General features: G+C 31.2%; 1 protein-coding gene and 1 long non-coding RNA gene across 3 annotated transcripts; one reads left to right on the top strand and one right to left on the bottom strand.

The window, feature by feature from the left end:
- The first annotated feature begins 10095 nt into the window (after positions 1–10095).
- On the top strand, positions 10096–16691 carry LOC110712167 (transcription factor MYB124-like). 2 transcript variants are annotated; one of them, XM_021890620.1, is made up of 13 exons: positions 10096–10523; positions 10820–11030; positions 11205–11251; positions 11426–11482; positions 11673–11745; positions 12010–12065; positions 12150–12332; positions 12424–12593; positions 12761–12903; positions 12990–13132; positions 13331–13542; positions 13724–13803; positions 15893–16691. In XM_021890620.1, exons 2-13 carry the CDS (start codon positions 10920–10922, stop codon positions 16001–16003), a joined length of 1386 nt encoding a protein of 461 aa, XP_021746312.1. In that variant the 5' UTR covers positions 10096–10523; positions 10820–10919; the 3' UTR covers positions 16004–16691. The 2 variants fall into 2 exon arrangements, with proteins under 2 accessions (XP_021746312.1, XP_021746303.1); XM_021890611.1 differs by having other exon boundaries at positions 10096–11030.
- LOC110712178 lies at positions 13429–17186 on the bottom strand. The gene is made up of 3 exons (XR_002509516.1): positions 16871–17186; positions 14445–14684; positions 13429–13530 (listed from the first exon to the last, which is right to left on the bottom strand). It is a non-coding gene; the product is annotated as an uncharacterized LOC110712178 (long non-coding RNA).
- Positions 17187–17331: the final 145 nt, after the last annotated feature.

Here is a 17331-nt window from a genome sequence, read left to right as displayed (position 1 = left end):
ACCCAATAGGATTTTATTAGAAGTCATTGTCATTTGATGTGAAGAAAATCAAATAATATTAACTTTGATTTATTGCAAAAAAAAATTCAACCAATTGCATAGTACATTTAGAACCTACAAGACTAACAATAGGATATATAGTTATAGTTATGATAGATGATTAGTTGGATGATAGACTTAATGAGAGAGCTACTCAACACTATATTAATTTTTAAGATGATCAAAAGAATTACTCTTTCCTTACAAAAATAAGTCATTTGTACGAATTACAACATACAAGTACGTACTATTTTAAGATGTTCAAAATAAGCACCACGTTATCTAAATAAGTACTCATATAATTTATACTTAGTTTTACTATTGTACCCTTCATGTTATAAGAAAAGTTAAGCACAGTCTGATCCATTATTATAAATAGTTCAATAATACGAAATTATTATTACCGGATAGAGAAAGTTAAAAGGAAGACTTGCATGGCCAGCAAGAAGAGTGACATATGATCAAATACATGACAAAATTTTAGGTTTCATGGAAGGTGGAGAAAAGAAAGAAGCGTTATTTGTTTCTTTTTCGTTTTTTTTTTCTGAAAAAAGGAGAGGTGGGTATTGTATTGTGTAGGAAAATATTTCTAGCAAAGAGAATCTTTATAATTTTAATTTGCATAGGGTTCCAATTAAAATTAAAAAATAAATCGTACAATATATACAAGAAAGTCTTCTAATTTTCAATTTTTTCAATTTTTTTTTGGCTGCTCAGGTCATCCGGACCTTTTGGTGGCTGCTTGTGGGACAAATATAGCACCGACCTCTGAAGTGAAGTCCTTGTTAAAATGGCATCATCAATTACATTTTTCGTTTAATTTTCTTTTCTTTTTTGGGTTTTCTAATTTCATCATCTTAAGAAGAAATGCAAAATCATTCCTCGGCTATTGGATATTGATATATGTAGCTTTTAGGGTTACTAGTAAACACTTAATACTCCGTACATTTCCTAACTCGATATTGATTTAGGCACGCATAACAAAATCACATATCAATGAGCTAGTGTTTAATAATTTACGGAGTAGTATCTTCACTGTTAGCTCCTTTTTATGTAGCCCATAGGGCTTCATGTATTATTTTCCTTTGTAAATTGCCAATGCTGACCACTCAACTGGTCATCCAACTAATTGTATCTTCTACTTGTGGATGTTATGATTATAAGTAATTAAGTTTCGCAACAGATTAAGCAATAAGATTATTACTTAATACATTTGGTGAAAAGAATCCAACTATCAATAATTTGGGTGAAATATCATTTGTGATCTTGACCTGGAACTAATTACCCTGTAGCTCTCAAAATAAAAAAAATAATTAAAAAAAAATCCCGTTTCTTATTCTATTGTATCATTTGATTTTTCGCAATTCCAAATCATGTCTTAAAACACCTCCATATCCATTTTTCCAAAAATTATAAAAATGTGATATTTAAAACTAAACATTGAAATAGATCTAACAATATTTCATACCAATAATAGTCTATAGAAAGTTTACTAGGTTATCGATGAATTTTTTGATGGGCATAATTAGACAACTTATATATATAATCAACATCAAACATATAATTAAACACAAATTCTCCAAAAAGGCGGGTGTACGTTAATTTATTGTAAGACGGGTTAAAGTTATCATAAAAATATTTAAAGTTACCTTTTATACTACAAAAATTATTATTTTTCTAATAATAAATTTTATTGTACAAAAAGCTTATAATGAATTAGATTAATCATATTAGCCTTTATAGTATGTAATCATAAATGTATAAGAAATTACACATTAAAATAAAATTCAAACCAACGATAATTTAAAAATTACCAAGTGTTAAAGTTACCATAAAAATAGTTAAAGTTACCCTCAAACTGACCGTCTTATAATAAAGTTAATGTACACCCGTCTTATACAAGACTTATTAATAATTAAATTAGAGGGCTACATATTTGTAATGCTTGAATGGATATGGATATGTACACCTTTTTTTGCGGGAAATATCACCATCAAGAAAGGGACTATAGAGGACTTCAACAGTCGATGAATTTGTTAAATGGTATGTGTTTGGCATGGTTCCACTATTTTGTTCATACAGATTATGAAAGGAACCTATAAATGGGGGTGCTAGGGCCACCATTTAAGTCATCTTCCAACTGGTATACTATTTTTACATACCCAAATTATAGTGTATATGTATGGTGTTACACGTTGATAAAATCGAATTTAGTTTTTCTTAATTAGGTTGTTATTATCGAATTGAAATTTCATACGACGACTTACATTTATTGATGATAGATTAAATGTCCCCTTCAGCATGATAAGTAAAATTGATTTATTTTTGCATGGTCCAAAACTTAAATGCTTACCTATTAGCATAATATTAAGGGTAAATATGTAATTATTTTGTAAAGTATCTATTGGTGGATCAATGTTAATTATATTTATAAATTTCACACTATGTCAATTTACATGGGTGGTTTAAAGTAGGATTATAACTGACGTATAATCTAAAATGTTACCTTAGCTTGAAATTACATTTAACACGTACAATATCGTATATTTTTGTGAAAAGGTGATGTAAAAATGTAAAACAACCTATATTTGGATTAGTATTTGAATGTTGCTATTGGAGGGGTATTATTTAACAACCACAATATATCTCATACTTTATGTAGCTAGATTATCTCATACTTTATGTAGCTAGATTAAAAATTATCCAATTTGCATTATATAACACTATAACTTTCACTCATAAAAGCTACTACTCCACCAAGTTTTAGAGTATAGACTTATAGAAGTAGATAATGTTGTAATTTAGTTGGATTCCACAAAAGTATGAATAGCAACTTATCAAAACATTGACAAATGTGATAAGAAGCCTTGAAAAAACTTTATTACATGATTAAATCAACTTTAAAACATTCATTAACAAGTCTATAATTCTACTACTAGGTAGCATATAGGTTTAGTAGACTAATTATCACAAAGCCAACATTATTTGAATAATGAATGGAATTCGAGGATTTAAATTCATATTTAACCTTAGCTATATTATACAGTATTATAATTATTTAAAAAGCGAGGGTAAAAATCAGGCATGTTTTTGGGGAAGAAATTCGTTAAATGGAACAGTTCTCCTAGAACTGTGGATTTGGCTTTTGTTCTGTTCTGTTATCCTATGATCAAATACGTTTAAAAATTCTTTTATCATTTTTTCAATAATTTTAAAAAAGTTTATCATAATACGGCTTAATATGTCCCACTTTCCACATGGAAGTTTCAGATAGTTATAATAATGCTAAAAGAGAAAAAGAAATTGGGGGCCGTTGTTAGGTATACGTTAGTTTTTTAATCTTATTTTTTGGTTGGTTTCGTTTGAGAAATTTCCTATATATATACATCACAAATTACAAATTACAAATTTACAAGTACTATTCATTAGAATCTAAGGATATGATGTAAGGAGTTAACAAGCAAAATGGACCACATCGATCTATCTCATTCTAAGTTTGTTTAGGTTAAGTTGATTCAAATTGAGCATCGATCATTGATGTACCAAGAAATATGATTCACCTATAATGTAAGATGTTGATATGTTTGGGTATGAGGGTATGATTGGGAACTAACATAGGCAAGACACAAGAGCTACCATTGGGGGTAAGTCGAGGAAACTATCTCCGATGATAAAGTTAATATGATCCTAATATCTATGTTATTATGTAAAAATTCGGAGATGAGATGTTTATACATAGATCAAGCTAGCCATTATATGACAATAGAAGATAGTATTAACTAGTGAAAATTAAGGATATTAAGTGGGCTTTGGCTTGGTAAAGTTCTTTTTGTCCAAAATACTTGTTACACTTTGACTTTCATACTTGACAATTTATAAATGTGAAAATTGACGACACTAAATTCTACCCGTAAAAAGAGAAAGAAGTAGTTATGCCATTCACCACCTGATGAGAAGGCCCTACGAAATAAAGGGAAGTGTGCACGGAGTTTATTTGAAAGTCGCGTTATTCCACATTCTTTTTTTGCCTCATGTTGTTTGTGGTCTTTGGACTTTTCAAACTTAGCGAACTAAAACATCTGAGCCTTCGCCTCTGAATTCTCTTTCTCATAAAGGGCCAACAAAGGATTTCGCAGTGGAGATTTGGTGATAGGCTTGCGGTCGGGAACGTGGTCGTCCGTCTCCGGTTTAATGACCGAATTATATATTTATAAAAAAAAATCGATATTTGAAAATATAAATTGATTTCTTTTATTAAAAATAGCCTTTATTATTTTAATTAGTGAAAGTCAATTTTAGTTGAGGAATAATGATGTCAACAATAAAATTAATTAATTTCATTGAAAAATACAACTTTAAGTAAATTGAATTAACTAATAAGTTTCAAATAATAATAATAAAAAAAATATTAATCTATGAAAATTTAATCGCACTCCCTCAAACCCATGAAGTCCCCTTATTTCCATCACATATAATATATCACGGGGTCAAAGTGTTATCACACTCCCGACCCCATTCAATTTGGCTCAAAAATACATTAAACTCATTTAGGGTCCTAGTCATTTTTATTTTTTTATTGACAAAAGCAAAAGAAATTAAGGGTTCTGGTCGTCGTAGGCTTAACTCTGATATCATGTCACATTAGTCTCAAATCCTCATTAATTCAACTTTGATATGAGCCAATGGAGGTCAACTCAACTAAGCAAATAATTTAAATATATCCAAATATGGACTTGTAACATCGATCTTCCCTTAAAAGGTTGTTAGGAGTTTAATCAAGTAGGCCATGAGCTTTAAATAAAGGTAATAGTACAATTTTCACTATAAAAACCTTCCTTTTATATTGTGACATTTCCTTTTATATATATATATATATATTTATTTATATATCCTTGATCACAACCATTAATGCAATTATACATATGTTTCACAATAGATGTACTGTTTTAACTTTTTACTTTGCAATACACCTCTTTTACCATTAATTTTTGTATCCATTTAAAAAAAATTAAAATTATTTTTTCAAAATATATATTTAGACCAATCCAACAATATTTTACATAAATTTTAATACTTGTATGTATGTAAAAAAAATATAGTCAAAGCAAATAGATGTATACTTCGTAGTTATGTTGCATCTATTGTGACATGGAGGTAGAATAACATATACATACTCAATTACAAAATACATCCTTCATTTCCTTAAAATAATAACAATTAGATTTTTCAACTATTTACTCAATAAGTTTGACCATACATATATCGATAATATCAAACCAGTCGAGTTAGTTATGTAAATGATTGTTCGATTAGTCTAAATATTATCTATTCTTGTTATATCAACTTTCGATAATAATAAGTAAATAAAGGTGGTGGTGTAGCTGTGTAGGGGTTTATGTAATAGTGGTCAATGACCATATTCCGGGTAAAGTTCGTTTTTGACAAATTTTTTTTTGTTAAAAAAATCATGTCTCTGTTAACAAAAAAATATATAAAGGTGATTTTGTGATGAAATGTGTGTTTTGTTAGATGGTTTCTGATAAATTTTTCTTACATACTTCATTTTTTCTTCTTTAATAAGGTAATTGTGATTTGTGAATAATGTTTTATTATGTTAATTGGTTTAGGTATATGCTTATAAAACACATACTCCATATCTATAATTTTTACTAAAATAACAACCGTTGACATCATCCTTTCTCCTAAGTACACACATGTTAAGTTGTGGTAGAAGATTTTCCCTCCTAAAATTTATGTGATGTCATCATTTTTTTTTTTTAATTTTTTAATTTTTATTGTTTGATAAATTTAAGCTACTTCTTTTTTACGAAAAAATTTAAGCTATTTCACTCCAATTTTCATTTCATTTTATTTATTTATTTATTTTTAAAAAAATGTTGCGTAAATTTTTATTTTTTTTCTTTGTAATTTGAAAAATTTAATTTATTAATATTAAACTTAGTCCAATAATTTCGCAATTGTGACAATATAACACTTTTTATTTGACATAATCGTGCATCACACGAGACTAATCTAGTGTAATTTAAAATATATGCTTTTGGATACATAATTGGAACGCTTAAAAAATAATAGTATGTGTAGTGTTTGATACGGAGATGTATACAAGCTAATTATTATGTCTCTTATTTAAAATATTAATCTCTTCTAATCCTAAATATTAAATGCTTTTAAGTAATGCCTTGTTGACCAAGCAGGTACCATTCTTGCAAGATTGGGCAGTTTTATGTAAGTTGGCGAACTACTGGCCGAATCAAACTTCAGCCTATTAATACTAAGACTATATGTTTGACTTGGTATTAATTAATTAATGGAAACACTATTAGCAGTCTAGTAACATGACAAAAATAGAATAGGGAAAAAAAATGGATAATACTACAGTAGTACAATAGATTTTTTTTTTGGGTGGAGAAGTAAAGTAGGAGTAAGTTTTTTTTTTATAATTTTTTTTTAAGGTAAGGTGTAGGACTCTAACCGTATCTCAACTCTTACGGATTTTTTTTTGTCGGTATTGGGGTCATACACTTGAAAGTGAGGGGTGAAGAGTAAGACATCCCCACCCTCAAAGTGTCTCTAGTGGGATTGAAACCTCAACCTCAAAGTTGGAAGGTTCAATCCTTACCACACTAGACAAAACTTTAGCTTGGTAGGAGTATGTATTAATCGTAGCTACTAAACAAATATAAATAATACAGTGACATTAAACATATTTAGAACATTCTTTTGACTTTTACTTATATAAACATACTTGAATTGAACTTATCTAAGCCGATCAGATCTTAAAAATGCAAATTGAACTAAGGTAACATTTATAAACCCTTATTAAATTATTTTTTTTCCCTTTCTAAACTTATCGTTTCTAAATTTATTTAAAATTATCTAACCCTTTTATAAAGCTTATTTTTTTCTTGAAATAGGTGGAAATAAAATGAATAAAAACAAGGTCTTAATTGGTTTCAAAATAACCATAATGTTGGCTTATTAATAACCTCTAATGCTCGATTGTTATCAATGTCTTGTCTAAGTATTACGGAGTACTATGTATGATTGGTAAAGACTCAAATTGTATGATTTGTATCTAAAGAATTTGGGAATATTAAAAAATAAGCAATTCTTTTGTCATATATATCCTTGATAATGACTAGTTGTCTTCGTTGATTGAATTATCATTACCATCTTGATATATACTTATAAGATACAATTTGAATCAAGTATAACAAGATTACACACATGACACATGGATCAAATTATGTTTTTAAGTACCAGAGTATACATTATTAATAATTCAAATGTGAAGTACATACCTTTAATTAAAAAGATAAAAAAACATCTAAGTTAAAACGGCATTAGTCATTATAAAAATCCAACCTAATTGAAATCATACAATGAATAAGTCCTATTAATTTTTGCTATAATTCAAGGTTTAATTTTAATATTTACACATTGTACTTTTAAATAGTGAATAATAATATCCTAATGAAATTGCAATGGCTCCAAGAAGAAAGGTGTAAGGTGTAGATAACAGCATCCAATCACAAAAAAAGCATTACTTTATTCAAAAATTTGAAAGAGGAATCCGCAAACTTACAATCACAAGTAGTATGTAGTTCATCACCAAAACACAAAGTGAAAGGGAATTTAAGCACATATTGTACACAGTCACAGACACACCACACAGGAAAATGAGAGAGGAGCCAATAGCATGAATGGTATCCAGTATCCTCCATAAATGACTTCTTTCAACCTTCTAAATCATTTCACAACCACTTTCGTTTCATCACGTGGACTACAAGTCCCCACATTATTACCCCTTTACAAACAAATCAAAATATATAGGATAAATAAATAACAATAACATTTTAGTAATTTTCACCGCACTTTTTTTTTTTTTTTTTTTTTTTTTTTTTTTTTTTATATATTATCTCATTTATCTGAACTTATCTTCATTGTATCAGACTATCAGAACTTATTTTTGAGTGAGTGTTTCTTTGTTTACACTTGTTTATCTAAATTAATTTTTTTTTGAAATTAATAAGTCAAATTAAGTTAAATAGAAAAGGACAATAACTACTTTTTAAATTAATTTCATGATGTTAGCTTGGGTACGGTGGAGATCAATTTGGGTAGGTGGGGGTCGAGATGGAGGAGCGATGCTTCAAATCCGAAATTTTGTCACCTCAAGTATACAAACCACAAAACATAGATGGTTTAATTTTAACTTAGGTATTTGAAATCGAGAATATTATGAGATTAGAAAGAATAACAGTGAAGGTTTGAATCATCTTTACTGAACCGGTATCTCTAACAGGTTAAGCCATCCCAGTAGGTCAACACTTGAGAGTAGGGGGGGGGGGAGGTAAGAAGATTCCCCTACTCCCAAGCAAATGTAGTTGGTGGAGCTCGAATTTATGACCTCAAAGTAACAAAGTGAGTTCTCTACTAACTCCACTAAACTTGCTTGATTATCATCTCTATTTTATATGGATATCGCTACAAGACATAAAAACATAATACAAATTATCATTTTGTTTTAGATTCTCACCTTACTTGGAATAGTGAAAAAGAAAATTAAAATTTAGTCCTATATATATATCAATAAGAACAACGCGTGAGGAAAGTATTGAGTCAAGTAGCGAGTTAGCTAGAATGGTCCAAGTTGTTGTTGTATTGTATAATCATATCATGGTGTTGTAATTAAAGACAATATATATAAGAACAAGAGATATACTACCAACCCACAAACATATGGGCATTCAATTTTAAACTATCCCATACAAAAACACATGCTTAGGTGGTGCGTGTTAAAGGTCACGAATTATATCATGCATTTTTTATATTAATAATTTGAGTCTTCATTCACCAACCTACCAAACTCAAAAATTGAATTTTCGAGAAAGAGAGGGAAGCATCGATCATGTATTCTTCGATCGTTCCAATCTTTGTTTGCATGAATCCCCACATAAGACAAGTTATCTTAATTGTGAATAATAATACTTTGTATATAGGATAAACTCAAGGATATATAGATTGTAACTTGATTGGTTATTCTTCAAATCATTCAAATTTCTTGCTGATTTAGAATAGTACGTAGTCATTGTGATTTCTAAGGTTTTTCTAAGGTTTTGCGCAAAATATGTCTTAGTTAATGATGCTTTTTCAACCAAAAGTTTACAATAAAAATGAGGTTTAATCAGTAAAAGTAATTTCAAGACGATATAATTGAATCAAAACAACATGACCTATCTCTGATTTAACTTCAAACTATACCTAATACATATGTTATTAGTTTTTACACAAACAAGAGTACAGAGTTGTAATTATATCATATATATAGGAAATACTTCGTACAGTAGAATATCAAGAATGATATTTAGCTTGTAATCTTCCATAATGTAACTTTTCATTCATTCACAAAGAGAATGTTCATCATACAGTTAGGTGTGTTATGCATACACACCTTATAAACTACAATTCACCATATAAAACAAAAAGGGAACGATATAAAAATCCAAAAGTAGTAAAAGTAATTGGGTAATGTTATATGTAGCCTTTAGGGTTATGAATAAGCATTTAATATATTTTCTAATATGGTATTAATTTAGGAATGCATGACAAAATTACGAGCAAATAAGTGTAATTAATGTTATATTTTCATTGTTTTTTTCCATTTTTAACTCCTTATATATAGCCCAAAGGGCTATGTATAGCATTTAAATTAGATAGAACACTAATTACACCGATTTACACATAAAAACTGTCAATTTTACAATTTGGCAGGATCAAATCGAATGTTCACGTTAGGATGGGGTTGAAGTCATCAATTGATCAAATTAGGTCATGAACGATCGAATTTAGATTAATATCTCAAACCGAATTAACTTTTGACAATTATGAAAATAGTCTAATGTGTAATGTGCATAATACACCCGAATGTAAACACAGCATGATTACAAAAAAGAAAGCATAAAATCCGTTAATAAGTGGTGGGGGGAACTATTAAAAAACGTAGAAAAATCTCTCTCATCTCATGAGAATATGAGATGGGTAAGTAAGTGCATGAGACACAAGCGTCCCCCATTATAACTCAAGAAGACTAACATGGATTTCAGCGTTACCATTCAAACTCCCCCGCCCACTCTCCAATGCATCCGTTATACTCCTACAATTATTTATACATACAAAATTACAATTAATTGTATCCTACTCCTAATTTAGAATTCAATCATTCTTTTTTAATTTTCTTTCTTTTTATTACATTTAATTCACCTTCACATTTTTAAAATTTCCCTCTTTTTTTTTTTTTTTTTTTTTTTCTTTATTGGTTTTTTTGAAAAAAAAAAAATGACACAAAATTACTTCATATATAAACCAACAAAAACTACCCATTTCACTCATTTTTCACCATCTTCTCTTCTTTTTTTTTTTTTTTGTTCAATTCTCTCTCTTTCTAAATACCCAAATACTCTGTAAGCTTCAATACTCTGTATATCTTAGATCTATCAATTTTTATTAATTTTTTATTTTCTTGTCATTTTTTTTACTTTTTTTTTTTCCAGTAATTATAAACCCCACTTTTGCTAATATCGATGAACATTGCATATGAATAAATTGATCATCAATCAATCCCTTAACTTACCCATCTCACCTTCATAATTTTCTCTCTGTTTTTTTTTTGTTCTTCCTTTTTTTTTTTATTCAAATTGATTTTTTGTTTTTACCTAATATTCAGGGTTTGTATTTTTCTTATTTTGGATTGAAACAGAGGTTGGTTGATTGTGTAATAAATTGAAGTTTATTGGGATTTTTGTAAATAAAATCAAAGGAAAGTTATAATCTTTGGTGGGTTTGAGCATGCAACAAAAATGACAACTTCAACGTTGCAGAAGAAGCAGCAAATTCATGAAGATAATAATAGTATTTCAAATACTTCTTCTAAGCCTAAAGAACGCCGTATTGTCACTTGGACACAAGAGGTATTGTTCTTATTTCCGAGTTGGGTATTAATAGTCACGTTGATAGTGTAATTTGAACTAGTAACACGACTTATTAAATCGGCCCGATTAAATGAATTTTGTTTGTATTTAAATCTCCTTATCATGATATTGAATTAACGGGTTGTATTGGATTGGATTGGATTGGATTTGCAGGAGGATGATATATTAAGGGAGCAAATAAGCATACATGGGACTGAAAAGTATGAATTAATTTCAATATATTTCATATCATATATTCATATTCATATGATTTTATGTTGACTGATTTAATTTATGAAATAATTTGTCAGGTGAATAGGGTATTAATTATTTTTTATGGGTTTGTTGAAATTAATAAAAAGGTTTGAATTTTCTGGGTTTTTTTTGGTTGGCAGTTGGACGATTATTGCATCCAAATTTAAGGATAAAACGACGAGACAGTGTAGAAGAAGGTTAGTGATAAAAGTTAATATTGATGATTTGTTCATTTGCTAAAATTTTTTATTTTTTATTTTTTTATTGGTCCCCTCAATTTCTTTTTACTGTTAGATTTAAACTATCAGGAATTTTTTCTGATATGCTGTTTCTGATTATTTACCCAAAAAACCCTTTTTTATGTATAAATTTTGTACAATTTTGCAGATGGTATACATATCTGAATTCTGATTTCAAAAAAGGGGGTTGGTCACCAGAAGAAGATATGTTGTTATGCGAGGTAATTGATTTATACGTCCTTCCGTATCTTACTAGTTGCAACGTTTTTATCAGTACGGAAGAAGTGTGTATTAATCTTCGAATGTTACTGTTAGATAATAATGCAGGAGTTCTGAAAATTTGACAGTATTTGCTGCTTGAATATTGAATTTATAAATGTGATTTGATTTTAAAGTCTTGATTTAAAAAGCTTAGTGTGGATTTTAAGTGATTTAGGTTGAAAACTTGAAATGAAGTTGTAACAATAACAGTAGCTTTTATGCAGGCTCAAAAGATATTTGGCAATAGATGGACTGAAATAGCCAAGGTGGTCTCAGGGAGGTATGTTGTGTTCTGTTGGCATTTGTTCTAATTGCATTTGTATTGGAATGATGCTTATTTCGTGTTTGTGAATCGTAAATGCAGAACCGATAATGCTGTGAAGAACAGATTCTCCACCTTGTGCAAGAAGAAAGCGAAACGTGAAGCCTTGGCTAAGGAGAACAGCAATGCAGCTATCAATGTGAACAACAAGAGGATTTTGATTGATAGTAATGGGTTTCGTTTGCAAGCAGTGGATGGTATTGCATCACCTCTTAAAAAATTTAGGTACATTACAAATATTACAAATGGCTATCTGATTTTGTTTCCACTTGAAGGGTTTTTCTTGATAATACTAAGACTGCTGCTGTTGTTACAGGAGGGAACATATTCCAAATCAGGCAGTTAATTTCAACTCTGGAAACATGTTGCTTAAGGAATATGGATTAACAAGGCAGCATCCGAGACCTCCATTTGCAGTATTGGCTCAAAACGTCCGCAATGTTGATAAATCACTAGTTTCCACAACTAAGGATGCTTTGATCAATGGTAATGACATTGACAGCTGCATTTGAAAACCATTTGTCAAAATTTTGCTGTTTACTTTTGAAACTGATCTTGACTTTACGAGCATGGAGGCCTTATCTAATACTATTGCTTTATGAATATACTTCTTTGAATTTGTGACACTAATCAATGAAATGCTTTAATTACAGGTGACAAAAAATTTGATGGAACATTTCTCCGAAAGGATGATCCTAAGGTAGCTGCATTAATGCAACAAGCCGAGCTACTTAGCTCTCTTGCGGTAAAAGTAAACATGGATAGCACCGAGCAAAATCTTGAGAATGCTTGGAAGGTGAGAACTCTCTTCCTAACTGAAGATGCTCTAAGTTTGTGTTATTTTAACAATATGATGATATTAATGAAGTAAGCATTATGCAGGTGCTCCAAAATTTCTTTGGTAGAAGCAAAGAGAATGAGGAGCTTGGACACAAAATAGAGGAATCAGACCTGCAGCTTGATGATTTCAAAGCCTTGGTGGAGAGTTTGAGAAGTAGCAATGATGGCATTCCACTATCTCAGAGGTAACTATAGAGCTGAACTTGAATTCAAAGCTTCGACATGGTTATCGATGCTCAATACCTAAATTTGAACTAAAAACACGAGAATTTTAAAAATAGACAAGGTCGACACTTGGATACATACACATGCCATGAGTATTGGAGCCTGAGTGACATTGAATAACTTTTAGAAATTATCTGATGAAATCCTGAAATTTGCAGTCAGCATGAGGTGTACGAGTCACCAAGCAGCTCCGAGTACAGTACAGGATCAACAAACTTGTCTGCTTGTGATCAAGGGGAACACTCTCAAGGTGAGATATCCACAATGCATGAGGATATCGTAGCAACTTCGCAGTCACTACAAATAGCAGATGACGGTTGTGTTGACATGCCACATAACAAGTTCCTGTCCTGTGCAACTGCAGATCAAGGTGATTAAAATTTGTTCAAGATGGCAGCAAATGTTCATATGTAGTATGGTTATGATACATGTAGTCAAAATGCATGAAGATGGAATAATTTTCTTATTCAACGAGTATTCGCTATTATTCACATTAATAATCCTTGCTGAAATTGAAAACTCAGATTGTTTTTTGGCTTGTTTTTCTGCAGAGTTTAATTCACCAATTCAAGTAACTCCTCTGTTCAGAACTCTAGCATCTACAATACCGAGCCCACAATTTTCAGAAAGTGTAAGCTATCTCTTCTTTATCTCATATTAAATACATGTTTCACTTTAGGTTTTGTTCCTTTTCTCGGGTGCTCAATTGATATATTACAAGGAATTTTCGGTATTCAAGGCTCTGATTGTCAATCTGCTGTAACCAACTTGAGTTGCTAAACACAGTTCAAGGATCTACAGCCCCAGATTTACAGTAATATATTGAAGATTGAGTTAACTAGGGGGCCTGTCTGAAGCAAAAAAACTTTGTGTCCTTATCTACAATTTGCATTCTCGCTATGTTGAATTAAATTCAAAGTTGCACCGCATATCCACAATTTGCACTGTCAATACTCAATGGACTACTCGGTAGCAACTAGCAAGTAATGCTTTCACTTAGTGATACTTCCTCCTAGTCACTTCCTCCTTTTAGCTAGTCCATGAAATAAGAGATCCTAAGTGCTATATATGCATTACTGTTAGGTATTTGATCTTACCTCCTACTTCAGGCTCGAGCAAAAGGAATTAAAGTCTCGGTTTAGCTGAAGAATTGAGAGTCACATTCTGAACTTACAATTTTTTTTTTTTTTTTTTTTTTTTGGGGGGGGGGGGGGGGGGTATTGATCGAGGAGGTTGAAGAACGGAAAGGAGAGTTGAAATTTGGGAAGCAACCTTGAATAGATCATCATCATCTCCCTTCTACTCCTCTCTCTGGTGCCTTTGGCTCCCAAGGACATTTTCAAGTCCCTTTTACAGAGTTCAGACCATGAGAGCCTTGCTAATGATCTTAGCAATGTCAATCTGGTAATGGTAGGAAACTCAGTGGAATGTTTTCTATATTCTTCCATCACAACTCATCAACCAAGATGGAAACACGGCATGAATAGCCAGCAGCCCAGCAATACTGCTTACCTGCACTAAACATTCTTAGCAACATGAATGTGAGCTACGGAAAAACATATGTTGGGCGTTGTTCCCCCCCCCCCTCCCCCAAAAAAAATCTTTAATATTAATTCATCAAAAAAATCTAAAACACTTGAACTGTTGACAGATGTATCGACTCATCAGAAGTACATAATTTGGGCATTCAGCCCCTTTATTCCTTCATTTTTATCCACTAGTGCACGGGGTGGGGGTAGGGAGGGATGTTTCTAACTTCATGTGTTGAGTCAATTGTCAAGGCCCTTTGATAATACCAGCAGATACAGACTTCCTAGTTCCTATGTTCACATAATACCAGTCAAAACATGTGAACCACAGTGGAAATTTGTGTGTTTTTTTTTTGTAATCTAAAAACTATAGTTTATTAGCATATGCTACCAATGCAGAAGTGGTACAGTATGCTCTGAAGAACATTAAATTTTTTATGCAAATATAAGTAGGGGAAATGCACTAATATGTTACTATGGGCATCAATATGATAAACAAATCATAATTTTATGGGGATGAAGAATCAACAAATAGGGTGTTTTGTGAACCTTTCATAGTTACGAAGTGTTACTGCAAGTTGCAGACCAGAATTACCCTATATAACATTGACATCATAAAAGCCAGGTAAACAATTTGCTCATGTTCCATGCAACTGATTCAGTTAATTAACAAGTATCAGGGTGAAGATCTGAAGAAGACTAAAAATTAGGATGTAACAAAATGTTATAACTTATAAGCTATCTCTATTTATTTTGTTTTGTTTGCTAGAATCGTTTCCTGTGCTTTGATCTCTTGTGCTAGATTATGTTTGAGATGATTGTAGGCATTATAACAGGACTCCTTAATTGGACGGTTTTTTCTTTGACTGCTTTGACATTGTTGCTAAATTTTGGTCAGAGGCAACAACATTCTTTAAGTCTGCCTTAGCAGGCGGAGTTTTACTCAAGGACCAATATCAGCTAAAGCTCTAATATAGTCATAAACACATGAAAGTTGAAATTCTACACCTTATATGAACTGTAGCTAGGTAGCAGAGCTTATTTAGTTATTTTAGTTAAAACTTTGGTAGCCCTTGAACCGATCTGAACTTATCTAAATTTATCGACCCTTATTATAACTTATTTAGTTAATATACCTTAATATTTTGAAAGCAATACAGACTGACCACTTTAATCTCTATGTTATTGCAGGAGAGGCACTTTCTACTCAGAACACTGGGAATCGAATCTCCTACTCAGAGCACGATCACCAATCCTATGCAACCACCACCTTGCAGAAAGGCGCTTCTGCAAGGCCTTTGAACAACAAAAATTTTCCTGATCCCATCTTACAGATAACAACTATCTCATATACTGTTGCATTTATAAAGTCGAGGATTATTGTCAATCTTAGCGGTTTTTTTCAGCATTGCAGCCACATAGGCCCGAATTTTTTTTGAGAGGCTTTCTAAGATCTGCATCCAAGATCCACATTCCAGAATGTCAAACAAGGCGACATTCTTTCTCCATCAGATCAAACTATGCGCGGTCTGCATCCCCTTCATTCTTTGTTTACTGATTCGCCCTCAGGGTGCCTAAAGCTTATCCTGGTGTGAATTAATTGTCTATGATGTGTGTGTCATTCTTTTGTTTTTATGGGGTTTCGAGTTAAGGGTAATTCGATCCCTCAGCCAGTATTTGGCATTTATTCATCTTTTGTACAGCAACCCTGCAACACATAACCTTAGTTTATCGGTAGAGTGTATAATCATTTATACTTGGGTATCTCATCGATCCCAAATAGATATAAGTAACAGGAAGAAAGAGTTATGGAGGATCTACCAATGGAATGGTAATCCTTTTTGTTTTTCTTTTCTATCTTGGTGTGAAGATTGTATAGAATAAGCTTTTTGTTCGAGGTTTTCGATCTTCCTCGCTGGATGTAATGTACTGTAAACTCAAGATGATTTGAGTTGGAAAAGAAAAAAAAAAAAAGTCTGATTTGTGTGCAGATTTGTATTTCTTCCTAACCTTTGCAGAAAAAGATACATGCAACTTCATGAAGAACATATGTACATGTCATATCATTGAACAAAAACATAAGAAACAGCTCAAATACCCACTTAAAGCGAAATGGAAAATCATAGTTTTGAGTACATAACAAAGATGAAGTAAGAAGATTGTACTTACAGAGTTACAGTTTCAGTTAAGCTAAGTCCAGCATACAGCAAACTCGAGCTGACGAAAAGTTCAGTTAGTACTCTGTGTGTGTACTTGCTAGAAAAAGGAGAAGAAGAAGAAGAAGAAGGTGAAGATTTGTTTAAGTTAAGAAGATTGAAATATGAAGATAATGGAGGACAAAAGTGATGATAACTAATCCATAAAAGTTTAAGGGAGGTAAAATAAAAAGGTGGAGGGAACACTATACAAATTAAAGTGTACTCTTTGAATGCGACTTTTCTCCCTCCAATCCAACTATAATTTAAAAGTTAATAATTATACTTATATGAAAATTTACATGTTTTGACCTTTGATTTTGTTAACACATACCCACTAAACTATACATTTGTTCATTTAAGAGGGCAAAATAGTAATTTGGATTGCTGGTTCCTGTGCTAATTGTTGTTGCATGCACGTCAAATGCTTGTGTA

Source organism: Chenopodium quinoa, unplaced genomic scaffold (genome assembly GCF_001683475.1).
Source record: "Chenopodium quinoa cultivar QQ74 unplaced genomic scaffold, ASM168347v1, whole genome shotgun sequence".
Lineage (NCBI taxonomy): Eukaryota > Viridiplantae > Streptophyta > Magnoliopsida > Caryophyllales > Amaranthaceae > Chenopodium > Chenopodium quinoa.
Note: the sequence above shows the minus strand (reverse complement) of the source record. Positions and strands in the feature narration are given on the sequence as shown.